The 12,868-nt window shown below is 38.8% G+C and overlaps 1 protein-coding gene across 5 annotated transcripts in view; it reads left to right on the top strand.

Annotated features, from left to right (window-relative positions):
• The window catches only part of LOC108708156 (kinesin-like protein KIF21B), a 93,210-nt gene that overhangs the window by 57,277 nt on the left and 23,065 nt on the right, over window positions 1-12,868 (top strand). For all 5 annotated transcript variants that reach the window (XR_005965395.1, XM_041582040.1, XM_018246556.2 and 2 more), the window contains exons 20-21: window positions 11,030-11,224; window positions 12,363-12,464. Coding sequence is in view for 4 of the 5 variants with exons in the window: in XM_041582040.1 (XP_041437974.1) it covers window positions 11,030-11,224; window positions 12,363-12,464 (297 nt within the window). In the remaining variant the exon portion in view is untranslated. The remainder of the gene's footprint in view (window positions 1-11,029; window positions 11,225-12,362; window positions 12,465-12,868) is intronic.

The following is a 12,868-nucleotide window of genomic DNA, read 5'->3' as shown; positions in this document are numbered from 1 at the left end:
AGCTAAAATAAAGGAACCAAATTTGAATTGTAAAAAAAAATGTGATCCTCTTATAGCAATCATCCTGTGCTCCTGTCGACACACCAACTGTTCAGCAACATAAAAGTAAAATTGGAAGAAGTAGAGGGGCAGAACTATGCTGCAAAATTAATTTAATTAGTAATGCACCAACACTACATGTTTCCGGCCAGCATGCCCTTTGTCAAGTGTACATCACATTCCCCAAACCAGTGTTTAAATCTACGTAAATTAGGCACTTAGTCCATGCCACACCTCCCAGTGAGTTCATTGGTCCAATTTCATCAGTCCAGTTGGTTTGAATTCCAACCTAATTAGTCCAAAGTTTTTCTTTTGGGTAATTGCTCTCTGGCCAGTTAAGTGAAAGCCTGACCCAAATTTATACAGTCCAAATTTTTCATGGTGAATGCGAGCTACATTATTATTTATCTTACCAAGTGTTGATTTTGTTTATAACTAGGGCAGCATACGATTATCTGTGGATGAAAAACAGCAGATTAGATATGCATATGAAACACCAAGTTGCCCTACTACAAATAGCATTTTATGCTCCATGCTCCATTCAAACCCAATGGTGCTAAGCTATTAAGTTTTTTTTATACAGATTGCTTCACTTTGTAATAACAGTTTCTTTAAGTCCCCTCCCCTTGCTGGATATTTAACAACTTCCAAAATTTGACAACATAATTGGGCCTGATTGCGTCTAGCATCATGGAAATGACGGGAAACCACTGTATCTGCACCTGTTTTTTCTTTAAAATTACCAATATCGCCCTTGTGTTCCTTAATCCTATTTTTTTACGGATCTCATTGTTTGGCCTACATATGCAAGGCCACACAAGCATTTCAGCAAATAGATCACTTGCTTTGCATCACAGGTAGCAAAACATTAAAGAACTATTTTTTAGCCCTTAGTGGGATGAATATTTGTTTCCGCTTTAATCACTCCTGAAAAACACACACAGTTTAAACATGGTACTGTAACATCTGTGACTCCTGTCTCTCTTTTTTTGTTCTGCAGGGCATAGCTACTCTTTAAGAGTTCTTCCTCTTTTATAGCTAAACATAGGAGGGACTGAAAAATGTTTTCCATAGTCTTTATCACTTTGTTAAATCGGCCAATATTGTTTGACCTCATTTTCTACTTTTTTGCTGAAAACACCATATTCATATTGACTTACAAACACTGGGCGATTAGTTTGATTTCTACTGTTTATTTTATTTTTTTCAGTTAAAAGTTGTTGGGAATTTTATAAACTTCATCATTCACCTTGGCAAGGTAAAGTGCATTCTATACCTTTTTCTAGGAATATTTTTTCCAGTGACTTTATCGCTGTATTGTATGCAATGTCACTAGATGCAATCCTACGAGCCCGTAAAAATTGACCTTTAGGAATGGCTTTTATAATCCCAGGATTATTAAAGCTATGTGCATCAAGTATATTATTTCTATCGCCTACAATATTTAGTTCCTGGTCCTTCACATGGCAGTGGGCACTAATGGGTTAACCCCCTCGTCATGAGAAAGGACAGGAAATTGCATCAAAATAAAAGACCTCCCTTGCACCTGACTCGTCCTCCTATTTTTTCCTGTCCTTCGTCAGGAAACTCACCCAATCCGGCGGATACTGGGCTCAGTCCGCTGATGAGGGGGACCTGCATAATGCCTTGTGCGTCCCTGCAGGGCCTGCTCCGGGCCATGGCCTTTCGTTGCCTAACCAGCTCAATAAGTCGCAATGCTCCGTTTGCTTGGGGAGCACATGCGCAGTAAGTCGCGGTTCATCCTGAACCGCATAGACGAAAGTGTGAACCGCATGGGCGGAAGTGACGTCACTATCACGTCACTATCGCGTGGATTTTCCCCGCTACTCGTTCAGCAAAAGAACAGGAGAACAGCTGAAGCCTCCAGTTTGGGACTAAGTCACTGCAGTAGGTGCATCCCTAGGGAATTAATGCTGCTGACACCAGCCAAACAGGTACGAGAATCTAACTTGTTACTCTGTTCCCTAACAGCTATGAGCTCTGGGAGGCAATCTCATTCTACGTCAAGGGGGTGAGTGGACAGTGAAAGCTGAGCCTTGGATGTTTTTTCTTTGCTATCACCTTACTAACGTTGGTGTTATTGTTGCAGGAGCTCCCCTGGTAAAAGGAGAGATGAAGAGGTCAGAAGTAAATCCTCTAGGAAGGAATGCATTTCCTGCAACAATCCTGCTTTAATAAACAAAAAGTTATGTCAGGAATGTCTGGACCAATTAGCAGGACCTTCCACCTCACAAGATATGTTTATGGAATGGATGAAATCATCTTTTGATCAAACCATAAATGATATGGTTGAGAAAGTAACTGAAAATGTAATGTCTAAAGTTGTTGCTCTCAAGAGTGATAGGAGACCAATTAGTCACAATGTGTCCTTATCAGAATCTCCCATTTCGAGTAATTCGGATATTTCTCAGGATGAGCAAACATATGATAGAGAAGAAGTTTCTTTCAATGTGGATTTGGTGGAACCCCTCATTGTCGCCATGAGGGAAACCTTAAAGATTGGTACAGCGAAAACTTCGGAATCAGAAGATTTGATGTTTAGAGCCTCTGCCAGGAAAAATGAAGTTTTTCCTGTACATAAAGTAATCAAAGATGTGATTAAAGAAGAATGGAGTTCACAGATAAGAAATTCTTTCTAAATAGAAGAATAAAGAAGATGTACCCATTTAAAGATGAGGAAGTAAAAGATTGGGATTCTGCTCCGAAAGTTGATGCTTCTATTACTAGGATAGCTAGGAAGACCACGCTTCCAATCGATGAAGGGGTGTCACTACGTGATGCAATGGAAAGAAGGCAGGATACTATTCTAAAGAAGGCCTACTTAGTTGCTGGGGCTGCCTGCAAACCCGCAATAGCCATCACATCTTTGGCTAGAGCTAACAAGATATGGATCCAGGAACTAGAAGAAGCTCTGAAAGTAAAAACCAGCAGAGATGACATGCTAAAGATGTTAGAAAAAGTTAAGGCAGTAAATGACTTTGTATCGCTTGATGGAGTTATGTTCGCGGCAAAAGAGTTTAGCGGTCGCAACCAGACGTTCTCTCTGGCTAAGGCACTGGATGGCTGATACACCATCAAAATATAATCTTCTCTTCCCTTTGAAGGTAACCTGTTGTTTGGACAAAGGTTAGATACTATAATTTCCAAAGCTTCCGCAGGTAAATCTTCCTTTTTACCACAGGTCAAAAGAGAGAAGAAACAAACTCCAAGAGGGTCCTTTAGAGAAGCTAAATCCTATAGGCCAGGCCAAGGTTTCTCAAGACAGAATTATTGGAAAGGAAAAAACCAGTATTTTCAAAGAAATCAAAAAGATGGGAAACCTGATAAGACCAAAAACTTATGAAGGCGTGCGAGTCCAGCAGCACAAGGGTGGGGGAAGACTGCTCAACTTTCAAGCTGTTTGGGCTCAAACTATTTCAGACGATTGGGTGATTCAAATTGTGTCTCGAGGCTATTGTCTAGAACTCAAGAGCCTGCCTCCGCCAAGTTTTGTATCTTCAAGGAAACCAAAGAATCAGGAAGCAAAAAAGGCTCTGGAGTCAATCATCTTCCAATTATTAGACGGGAAAGTAATTGTACCAGTTCCACCAAGCGAGATAAGACAAGGGGTTTATCCCCTTTATTCCTCAGGAAGAAATCTTCAGGTGAATTCAGAGCTATCCTGAATCTGAAAAGATTAAACAGATATTTACAGATAAGAAAATTTTGCATGGAGACAATTCGTTCAATATCCCAGATGATAAGACCAAATGATTGGATGGTAAAAATAGACTTAAAGGACGCCTATTTACACGTTCCAGTATACCCAGCTCATCAGAGATTCCTCTGATTTTACATCCTGGGAAGACATTACCAGTATGCAGCTCTACCTTTTGGTTTAGCCACTTCGCCAAGAACTTTTACGAAGGTTCTAGCTCCTATCCTGGCACTGATCAGGTCCCTGGGCATCGAAACTTTTGCCTATTTGGACGACATCATGATAAAAGCATTGTGTCTTCAAACTCTAATTCGTCAAACATTGATAGTACAAAATGTTCTACAACAACACGGATGGATTTTGAATCTAGAAAAATCCTCTCTCATTCCTACCCAAAGGCTAAATTATTTGGGTTTAATTCTGGACACAGTGAGCTTAAGAATTTTCCTTACTCCGGAGAAAGCTGTCGAAATCCAAAAATTAGTGACCAGTTACTCCAAGTTTCCAGCCTCGACAGCACTGACATGCCAACAACTTTTGGGAAAATTAATGGCCACAAAAGATGCAGTCAATTGGGCTTTACACCATATAAGACCCCTTCAGTCAGAATTTCTGAAACAATGGAACAGAAAACACGAATTTCAAGTCATAAAGATCAGTCAAGAGGTAAGGCAAAATCTTTTGTGGTAGAAGAATCCTCAGAATATGCTGAAGGAAAAATCTCTGAAGACCCCAGAATGGCTACATCTAACAACAGATGCGAGCAAGATAGGATGGGGAGCCCATACAGGACAGAATTCAGTTTGGGGCAGATGGAAATCTTATCAGATGAGGTATTCATAGAATTGGAAAGAGCTTATGGCAGTTCGTTTAGCTCTTCTGAAATTCAAGAAAGTGATCAGAGGGAAAGCGGTCATGGTCAACTCAGACAATATGACTACGGTGAGATACCTGATGAAACAGGGTGGCACGAGAAGCAGATCTCTAATGCAGAGTGCACAGCTGATTTTCCAGTGGGCAGAAGTTCACCTTTCAGATCTGGCAGCTCTTTGTGTTCCTGGGAAAATGAATATTTGGGCAGATTGGCTCAGTCAGAACCCTCACCCAGGAGAATGGGAATTGGATCAGAACACCTTCAATCTTATTGTAGCAGTTCTGGGCCAACCAGTGATCGATCTGATGGCGAATCCAAGGAACAAGAAAGTAACAATGTTCTGTTCCAGATTCAAGAACAAAGGGACCTTGGTTCAAGACTGTTTCAGAGTCAACTGGAACTTCAATCTGGTTTATGGATTTCCATCCATTCCTTTGATTCCCAAACTCCTCAGGAAGATCAGCGAGGACAAGGCAGAGGTGATTGCCGTTTTACCATGGTGGCCCAGGAGGAATTGGTTTCCTCAGTTATTCAACATGAAGCAAGCTCCTCCATTCAAAATCCCTGTGCATTCGAAGATGTTACGGCAGGGTCCACTTTCACCCAGCACCAGAAAGTTGGAAGTTGACGGCCTGGCGACTGAAAGGCTGAATATGAAATGTTTAGGTCTTACAGAAAAGGCGATAGAGACAGTACTGGCAGTCAGAAAACCATCAACATCACAAAAATATTACAGAATCTGGGAGACCTATCTCAATTGGTGCACAAAGACCAACAGGGCCTATGAAACCACCTCTCCAGAGAATATTGTTGAATTTCTCCAAGAAGGTTTGGAAAGAGAATTGAGTGTTTCTACACTCAATGGGCAAGTGTCAGCTCTGTCGGCCCTTTATGGAGAGGCATGGATTTTTAAGCCTTTGATCATCCGATTTTTTCAGGCTCTAAGAAGAATTAGACCAAAACAAAAAGAAAGAATTCCTCCTTGGGATCTGTCTTTGGTCCTTCAGGCCCTAACAAAGGAGCCTTTTGAGCCATTGGAAACGGCCTCTCAAAAATTTGTTACATTTAAAATGGCTTTTTTATTAGCCATAACTTCCGCCAGGAGAGTTGGAGAGATTCAAGCACTTCTGGCTCTAGATAGCCATCTGACTTTTAAAGAGGATTGTGTAATTCTGAGAACTACTCAAAACTTTCTATCCAAAGTGTTATTCGAATTCCATATGAATCAGGACATAATACTACCAGCGTTTTTTCCATCTCCAAAAACAGAAGAAGAAGCTGTGTGGCACAAATTAGATGTCATCAGGTGCCTGAAAGCCTACCTGCATAGGGCGAAGGAAATAAGAAAAGATCAGAATATCTTACTCATTCCATCAGGTATGAAGGCTGGTTGTAAAGCTTCAAAATCCACTGTGGCAAGATGGATTAAAGCCTGTATCTCAGAGGCTTATAAGACAAGTGCAGTGCAAGTCCCGCCTAATATTAAGGCTCACTCCACTAGAGCTGTTTCAGCGTCTTGGGCCTTCCAAGCCCAAGTTTCAGCAGAAGACTTATGCAAAGCTGCTGTCTGGTCTAATTTAAACACTTTCATAAAATTTTACAAATTGGACGTTTGGTCTTCAAGCCAGACAAATTTTGGAAGATCAGTTCTTCAAGCTGTGACTTATAAATAAAATTCTTAGTAGCATTATCCCACCCATGTAGTGTCTTTACTGCTTGGTAAGAAAAGACTTCCCAACCCTTGAGGGGAATTTATATGTACAGTCAAAAATAGGAGGACGAGTCAGGGGCAAGGGAGGTCTTTTATTTTGATGCAATTTCCTGTCCTTTCTCATGACGAGGGGGTTAACCCATTAGTGCCCACTGCCATGTTACAGTCCAGGAAAAGAAAATCACGGTAAGTATGATAAGATTTTCCTCATTCTATATCAAGAAATGTAATGCTTTTCCCCCTGATTTCTGTTCCAATGCATACACAAAGATATTGGCAAAGGCAATACCTTGCCTTTGCCAATAATAAGTACAGGTATGGGACCTGTTATCCAGAATCTTTCCATAATTTGGGTCTTCATGCCTTAAGTCTACTAGAAATTCATTTAAACATTAAATAAACCCAATAGGCTGGTTTTGTTTCCAATAAGGATTAATTATATGTTAGTTGGGATCAAGTACAATGTACTGGTTTTTTTTATTATTAAAGAGAAAAAGGAAATCATTTTTAAAAATTTGGATATTTTGGATAAAATGGAGTCTATGGGACTAATTTGGAGCTTTCTGGATATTGGGTTTCCGGATAAGGGATCCTATACCTGTACTATCAAATCTGAGATTTGACTGGGATTATAAAAGCCATCCCTAAATGTCAATTTTTACAGGCATGTAGGTCATTGTATACAATACAGAGGAAAAGTCACTGGAAAAATGATTCCTAGAAAAAGGATATAATGCACATTACCTTGCCAAGGTAAATGATGAAGTTTCTAAAATTCCCAGGGAACAACTTTTAACTGAAAAAAATAAAATCAACGGTAGAAATCAAACTAATCAGCCAGTGTTTGTAAGTCAATATGGTGTTTTCAGCAAAAAATAATTAAATGTGGTCAAACAATAGGGATGTCGCGGACTGTTCTGCGGCGAACTTGTTCGCGCGAACATCGGCTGTTCGCGTCCGCCGCAAGTTCGCGAACGTCGCGCGGCGTTCGCCAATAGGCGTTCGCGTCAAAATCGTTCGACCATTCGACCATTCGATCGCTAAAATCGAACGATTTTCGTTCGATTCGAACGAAAATCGTTCGATCGAACGATTAAAATCCTTCGATCGTTCGAATCGAACGATTTTCGGATGTTCGAAGTTCGCGAACTGTTCGCGAACTGTTCGCATTTTTTTGCCGGTGTTCGCGAACGGCGTTCGCGAACACATTATCGGCGGTTCGCTACATCCCTATCAAACAATATTGGTAGATTTTACAAAGTGATACAGACTATTGAAAACATTTTTCAGTCCCTCCTATGTTTAGCTATAAAAGAGGAAGAACTCTCAAAGATGAGCTATGCCCTAAAGAACAAAAAAAGAAACATGGGTCACAAATGTTCTTGGGGAAACCCAAGTTTGGTACTGTACCATGTATAAACAGTGTGTGTTGTTCAGGAGTGATTAAAGGGAAAACAATTATTCATCCCACTAAGGCTATAAAATAGCACTTAATGTTTTGCTACCTGTGATACAAAGCAAGTGATCTATTTGCTGAAATGACTGTTTGGCCTTGCATATGTAGGCCAAACAATGAGATCCGTAAAAAATAGGATCAAGGAACACAAGGGCGATATTCACAATTTTAAAGAAAAAACAGGTTCAGATACTCTGGTTTCCCGTCATTTCCATGATGCTAGACACAATCAGGCCCAATTACATTGGCAAGTTTTGGAAGTTGTTAAAAATCCAGCAAGGGGAGGTGACTTACAGAAACTGTTATTACAACATAAAGCAATCTGGATAAACAAACTTAATAGCTTAGCACCATTGGGTTTGAATGATGCATGGATCATAGAATGCTTTTTGTAGTAGGGCAACTTGGTGTTTGATATATATCTAATATGTTGTTTTTCATCCACAGATGAAATCAACACTTGGTAAGATAAATAATAATGTTTACTGATATGAAGGCAGCTGATTTTTGGTTAAGTGAATCAATGGGTAAGACCCTTGGTTACAAGGGTAGTTCCCATTGGCCATAAAAAATTTGGACTGTATTCATTTGGGTTAGACTTTCACTTAACTGGCCAGAGAGCAATTACCCAAAAAAAAAAAACTTTGGACTAATTAGTTTGGAATTCAAACCAACTGGACTGATGGAATTGGACCAATGAACTCACTGGGAGGTGTGGCATGGACTAAGTGCCTATTTTACATAGATTTAAGCACTGGCTTGAGGAATGTGATGTACATTTGACAAAGGGCATGCTGGCCCAAAACATGTACAGGATTATTTACTAAGCTCCGAATACCCGAAATTCCCCAAAATCCGTGATTTTTTGTGTTATAATAGGCTTAAAAAATCACACATTTTTCGAATTTATTAAACCCAGAGGGCTAAAAAGCCAGAATATAAAAACACGGCATCTCAAACCTGTCGAGGTTGCATAAAAGTCAATGGGAACAGTCCAATTAATTTTTGGTTGTGTCGGGGGTTTCGGGCAATTTCACAATGTTTTCTGAGCTTTCGGGTGAAAACTCAGAAAAATTCGGAGCTTTCTGGAAAATTCACAAAAAATAAAGAAAATCTGAGTTTTTCCCGCAAAGCAAATTTTCGGGAAAATTTAATAATAAATAAGCTTTAAAAACCTGAGCGGGTTAGATCAGAGTTTCCACACTATAGAAGTGACTGCGCTCTGGGAGAGAGGTTTAATAGGCTTCTTCTATCTCAGTGTACACCCCCACCTCAGGTGTAAAGTCAATTAATTTATATTGGAGTTACTGAGAGAAACAGCCAAAATTGCAGTGCTTGCTGCTAATTGTGCTTTATTGCCACGACATGTTTCGGGCTCAAGGCCCTTTATCAAGTGTTATATTTTACAAATGAAGACAAAAACATTTATACAAAAATAGTGTATAAGACCTCCCCCTGGGGGGTTGTGCAGAGTCCATCAATGTCCAATCAGTCCATTGTTCCACTTAGTGTGATGCACCCTGTGCAGATGTGAAAAAGTTCAAGTAGTTTCAAACTATTAAACAATTAAAAGTTCAAGGTACTGCCATTTCAATGGCCTACCTTGGAATAGTCACACCTGAAAATAAACATTAATTTCTATCACTGATTAGTGTTTTCTATATTGCAAATGATAATACATAGCTTGGTTGATAACAATCAATTCACGTTATGCCAAATATATATTCTATGTATATTATGTAGTTGCCCATCTTACCATTACGTATTATTATAGCACACGTTATGATGTATTCTAGTGTTTCAAACTGGGCAAACTAGTTATCTGCAAAGGAAACAGGAATATGCATCAATTGTGTTACAGGGTAATACATTTTTGCAAGCAGGTAATTGTAACAAATACATAGGGGCCGATTCACAAAGGATCGAATATCGAGGGTTAATTAACCCTCGATATTCGACTGGGAATTAAAATCCTTCGACTTCGAATATCGAAGTCGAAGGATTTTAGCGCAAATAGTGCGATCAAACGATCGAAGGATTATTCCTTCGATCGAACGATAAACTCCTTCGATTCGAAGGATTTTAATCCAACGATCGAAGGAATATCCTTCGATCAAAAAAACTTAAGAAAGCCTATGGGGACCTTCCCCATAGGCTAACATTGAGTTCGGTAGCTTTTAGATGGCGAACTAGGGGGTCGAAGTTTTTTCTTAAAGAGACAGTACTTCGACTTTCGAATGGTCGAATAGTCGAGCGATTTTTAGTTCGAATAGTTAGATTCGTAGTCGTAGTCGAAGGTCGTAGTAGCCCATTCGATGGTCGAAGTAGTCCAAAAAACACTTCGAAATTCGACGTTTTTTTACTTCGAATCCTTCACTCGAAGTTAGTGAATCGGCCATATTGTTATGCAGGAAATTATGTTGCAAAGAAAAGAAAACTTTGTTACAGAGGTTCATTTTGTTACAACACCTCTCATTTTAAAGATAACATTTTACATTCCAGCTATTGTTCAAGCCTTGTGGGTGTAAGGTATTTAATCTTTTTATCCAGAATCCTTCCTTTTGTAATAAATATTGTCTCATATCACCTCCCTTTTGTGAGGGCTGGACTACTTCTAGTACCATCTGCTTTATACAGAAAATGTAATATACCTATTAAAATGCCCATGAGGCAAGGGTTATATAGGCCAGACAAGTAGGAGCATAAAAACTAGGATTAAAGAACATAGGGGAAACATCCGAAATTTTAAACAAGGAACTCCTACAGCCACTACTGTATCAAGACATTTCAATACCGCAAACCATAACCAAACACAGTTAAAGTGGATTAACAATTAGCAGCAAGCACTGCAATTTTGACTGTTTCTCTCAGTAACTCCAATGTAATTAGATCAGAGTTTGTAGCAGCCGATATTGAGATAAATTCGGTCCTTGATAAATAACCCTGTAGTGTTATTGCATTACTAATTAAATGAATTTTGTAGCATAGTTCTGCCCCTCTGCTTCCTCCAATTTTAGCTAAAATAAAGGGCTATTCTATTCTTTAAAGATAATATTAATTTTTAGCCGAAAGTGAAACAAGCACTGTATAGTATTCATTAATTCCTACAAAATTAGTTTTTTTTTTTTTCATTTAACCTCTTTGTCTCCTTGTGATTAGTGTTCATATCTCAGTTTTACTTGCTTCTACTTTTATGTTCACACCATTCATTTTCATATTACAATATTACAGAAACGTGAGGAGCTGTCACTTCTGCAGGAAGCTTTGATAAGTCGTACTGTAGTCCCCCCAGAAGACAGGAAAGAAGATGAAAAGGCACAGCAAGATGTTGCTGAAGAACTAGAAGTTTTGACAGCCAATATTGATTATGTTAATGACTGCATTCGAGAATGCCAGGCTACTATTGTTCAGATGGAGGAAACAAAGGTATCTAATGGAATAACACGTGTAGATTAATTTTGCTATATTTAAGGATGCCATTTTAATCATATCACTGAAGCTGCATATTTCCCATGCTTTCAATTATTACTTTTAGTGTGTAGATGTGGCAGCCCATTCTGTAAAATAGATCCTGTCTGCGGCTTTCTGAAAGTGCTTTATATGTACATATAAGGGAGGTGAGAGGTTTGTTTCTATCTTACTATCAAGAGATCAGGGAAGAATCTGTATGGAAAATTGGTTGGTAGACCTCAGGAAGTCCTTGTAAGGTTTGGGGATATCATGAAGTTTTTTTTACCCACAATGCAGTACTTATTCCTATAATTACAATGTAATTGCAGCTATCACATGGCAGTGCACCTGATGCGTACAACACGGCCGATGTTCTAAAACACACCTCAACATAAATCGGGGGCAATTGCACAATGTTTGGTGTCTGCATATTGTAATTTCTGTCACATGGTATCAAAATGACACATGTGCTCTACTCCTGAGGTGAAAGTACACCATGCCTTAGGAATCGAGGTGGCAGTAGTCCCAGGGTTTCCCTGTGTCAGTACATTCACAATATATATTGAAAACCTAGTATAAGGCCATAGTGGTCTAGAGTAAAACATCTAGTCCTCATCCACTAATTGCAATGTACAGTAAAAAGCTAGTGCAATACAGCTTTGTTTTTGTTCCCCACAATGCACTGATTTCCCCACAATTACAGTTGCTCCTGATGTGTGTTATGCTAACAGCAAGCTACAGTAGAACACAGGCACATTTGTAAATCTGTAAATATCATGCATGTTTTTTACACAAAAATAAATCTACAGTACGGTAAAATTGATGCTAAGACTACCAAATGTAATTTGGTTATAAAACTTAAATTATATTAGCTGTTACCTAGAAGCACTTGCCCATGATATCTACAAAGGGCCACAAAGTAAAATTTTAAGATCTAAATATGCAATTTAATGTACAAAATTATGAAACACCAAAATAATGCACAGTTTTATATGTACCAAAATCACTTCAAGTGGTGATGGATTTTTGTTGTGATTTTTATAAAATCCAATACATGTTTGCTGCTATATGAACACAACATATAAAATAGATATGTTATATATTTGTTTTTTAGGAGGATCTGGACTCAACAGACACATCAGTTGTGATCAGTTCTTGTTCTCTAACTGAAGCACGGCATCTTCTTGATAATTTCCTGCGAGCCTCAATAGATAAGGTTGAAAACATAATGGCCATTGCAATATTCATCATCTGTATTTATAGTGTGTTTATTTGTTTTAACCTTTGGAGTGATTATTATAATCCACCTATATCCACATTCAGGTAATAATAAAATAAGGAGTGAGTTTAAAGTTAGCTATTTATGAGCCCATACTGACTGCATACTCTGAATGAGTTGGCAGCTAATTGGCCCATCTCTGGGGCCAAAAGACTACCTTCCTGAACAATGTCTGACCAGGATTTATATTCACATATTGACTGGAAGGCTTAAAAATCCAATCAGGTGAGGGACCTGAATGCAACCAATTTGGTGACCTCTTCCCCATAATTTAAATCCCTTTAAATGTACACATCAATGTCTTTATGGCTACTATTGATAAATTATAAAGTATATCTAAA

Source organism: Xenopus laevis, chromosome 2L (genome assembly GCF_017654675.1).
Source record: "Xenopus laevis strain J_2021 chromosome 2L, Xenopus_laevis_v10.1, whole genome shotgun sequence".
Taxonomy (NCBI): domain Eukaryota; kingdom Metazoa; phylum Chordata; class Amphibia; order Anura; family Pipidae; genus Xenopus; species Xenopus laevis.
This window is presented reverse-complemented; position numbering and strand designations above follow the sequence as displayed.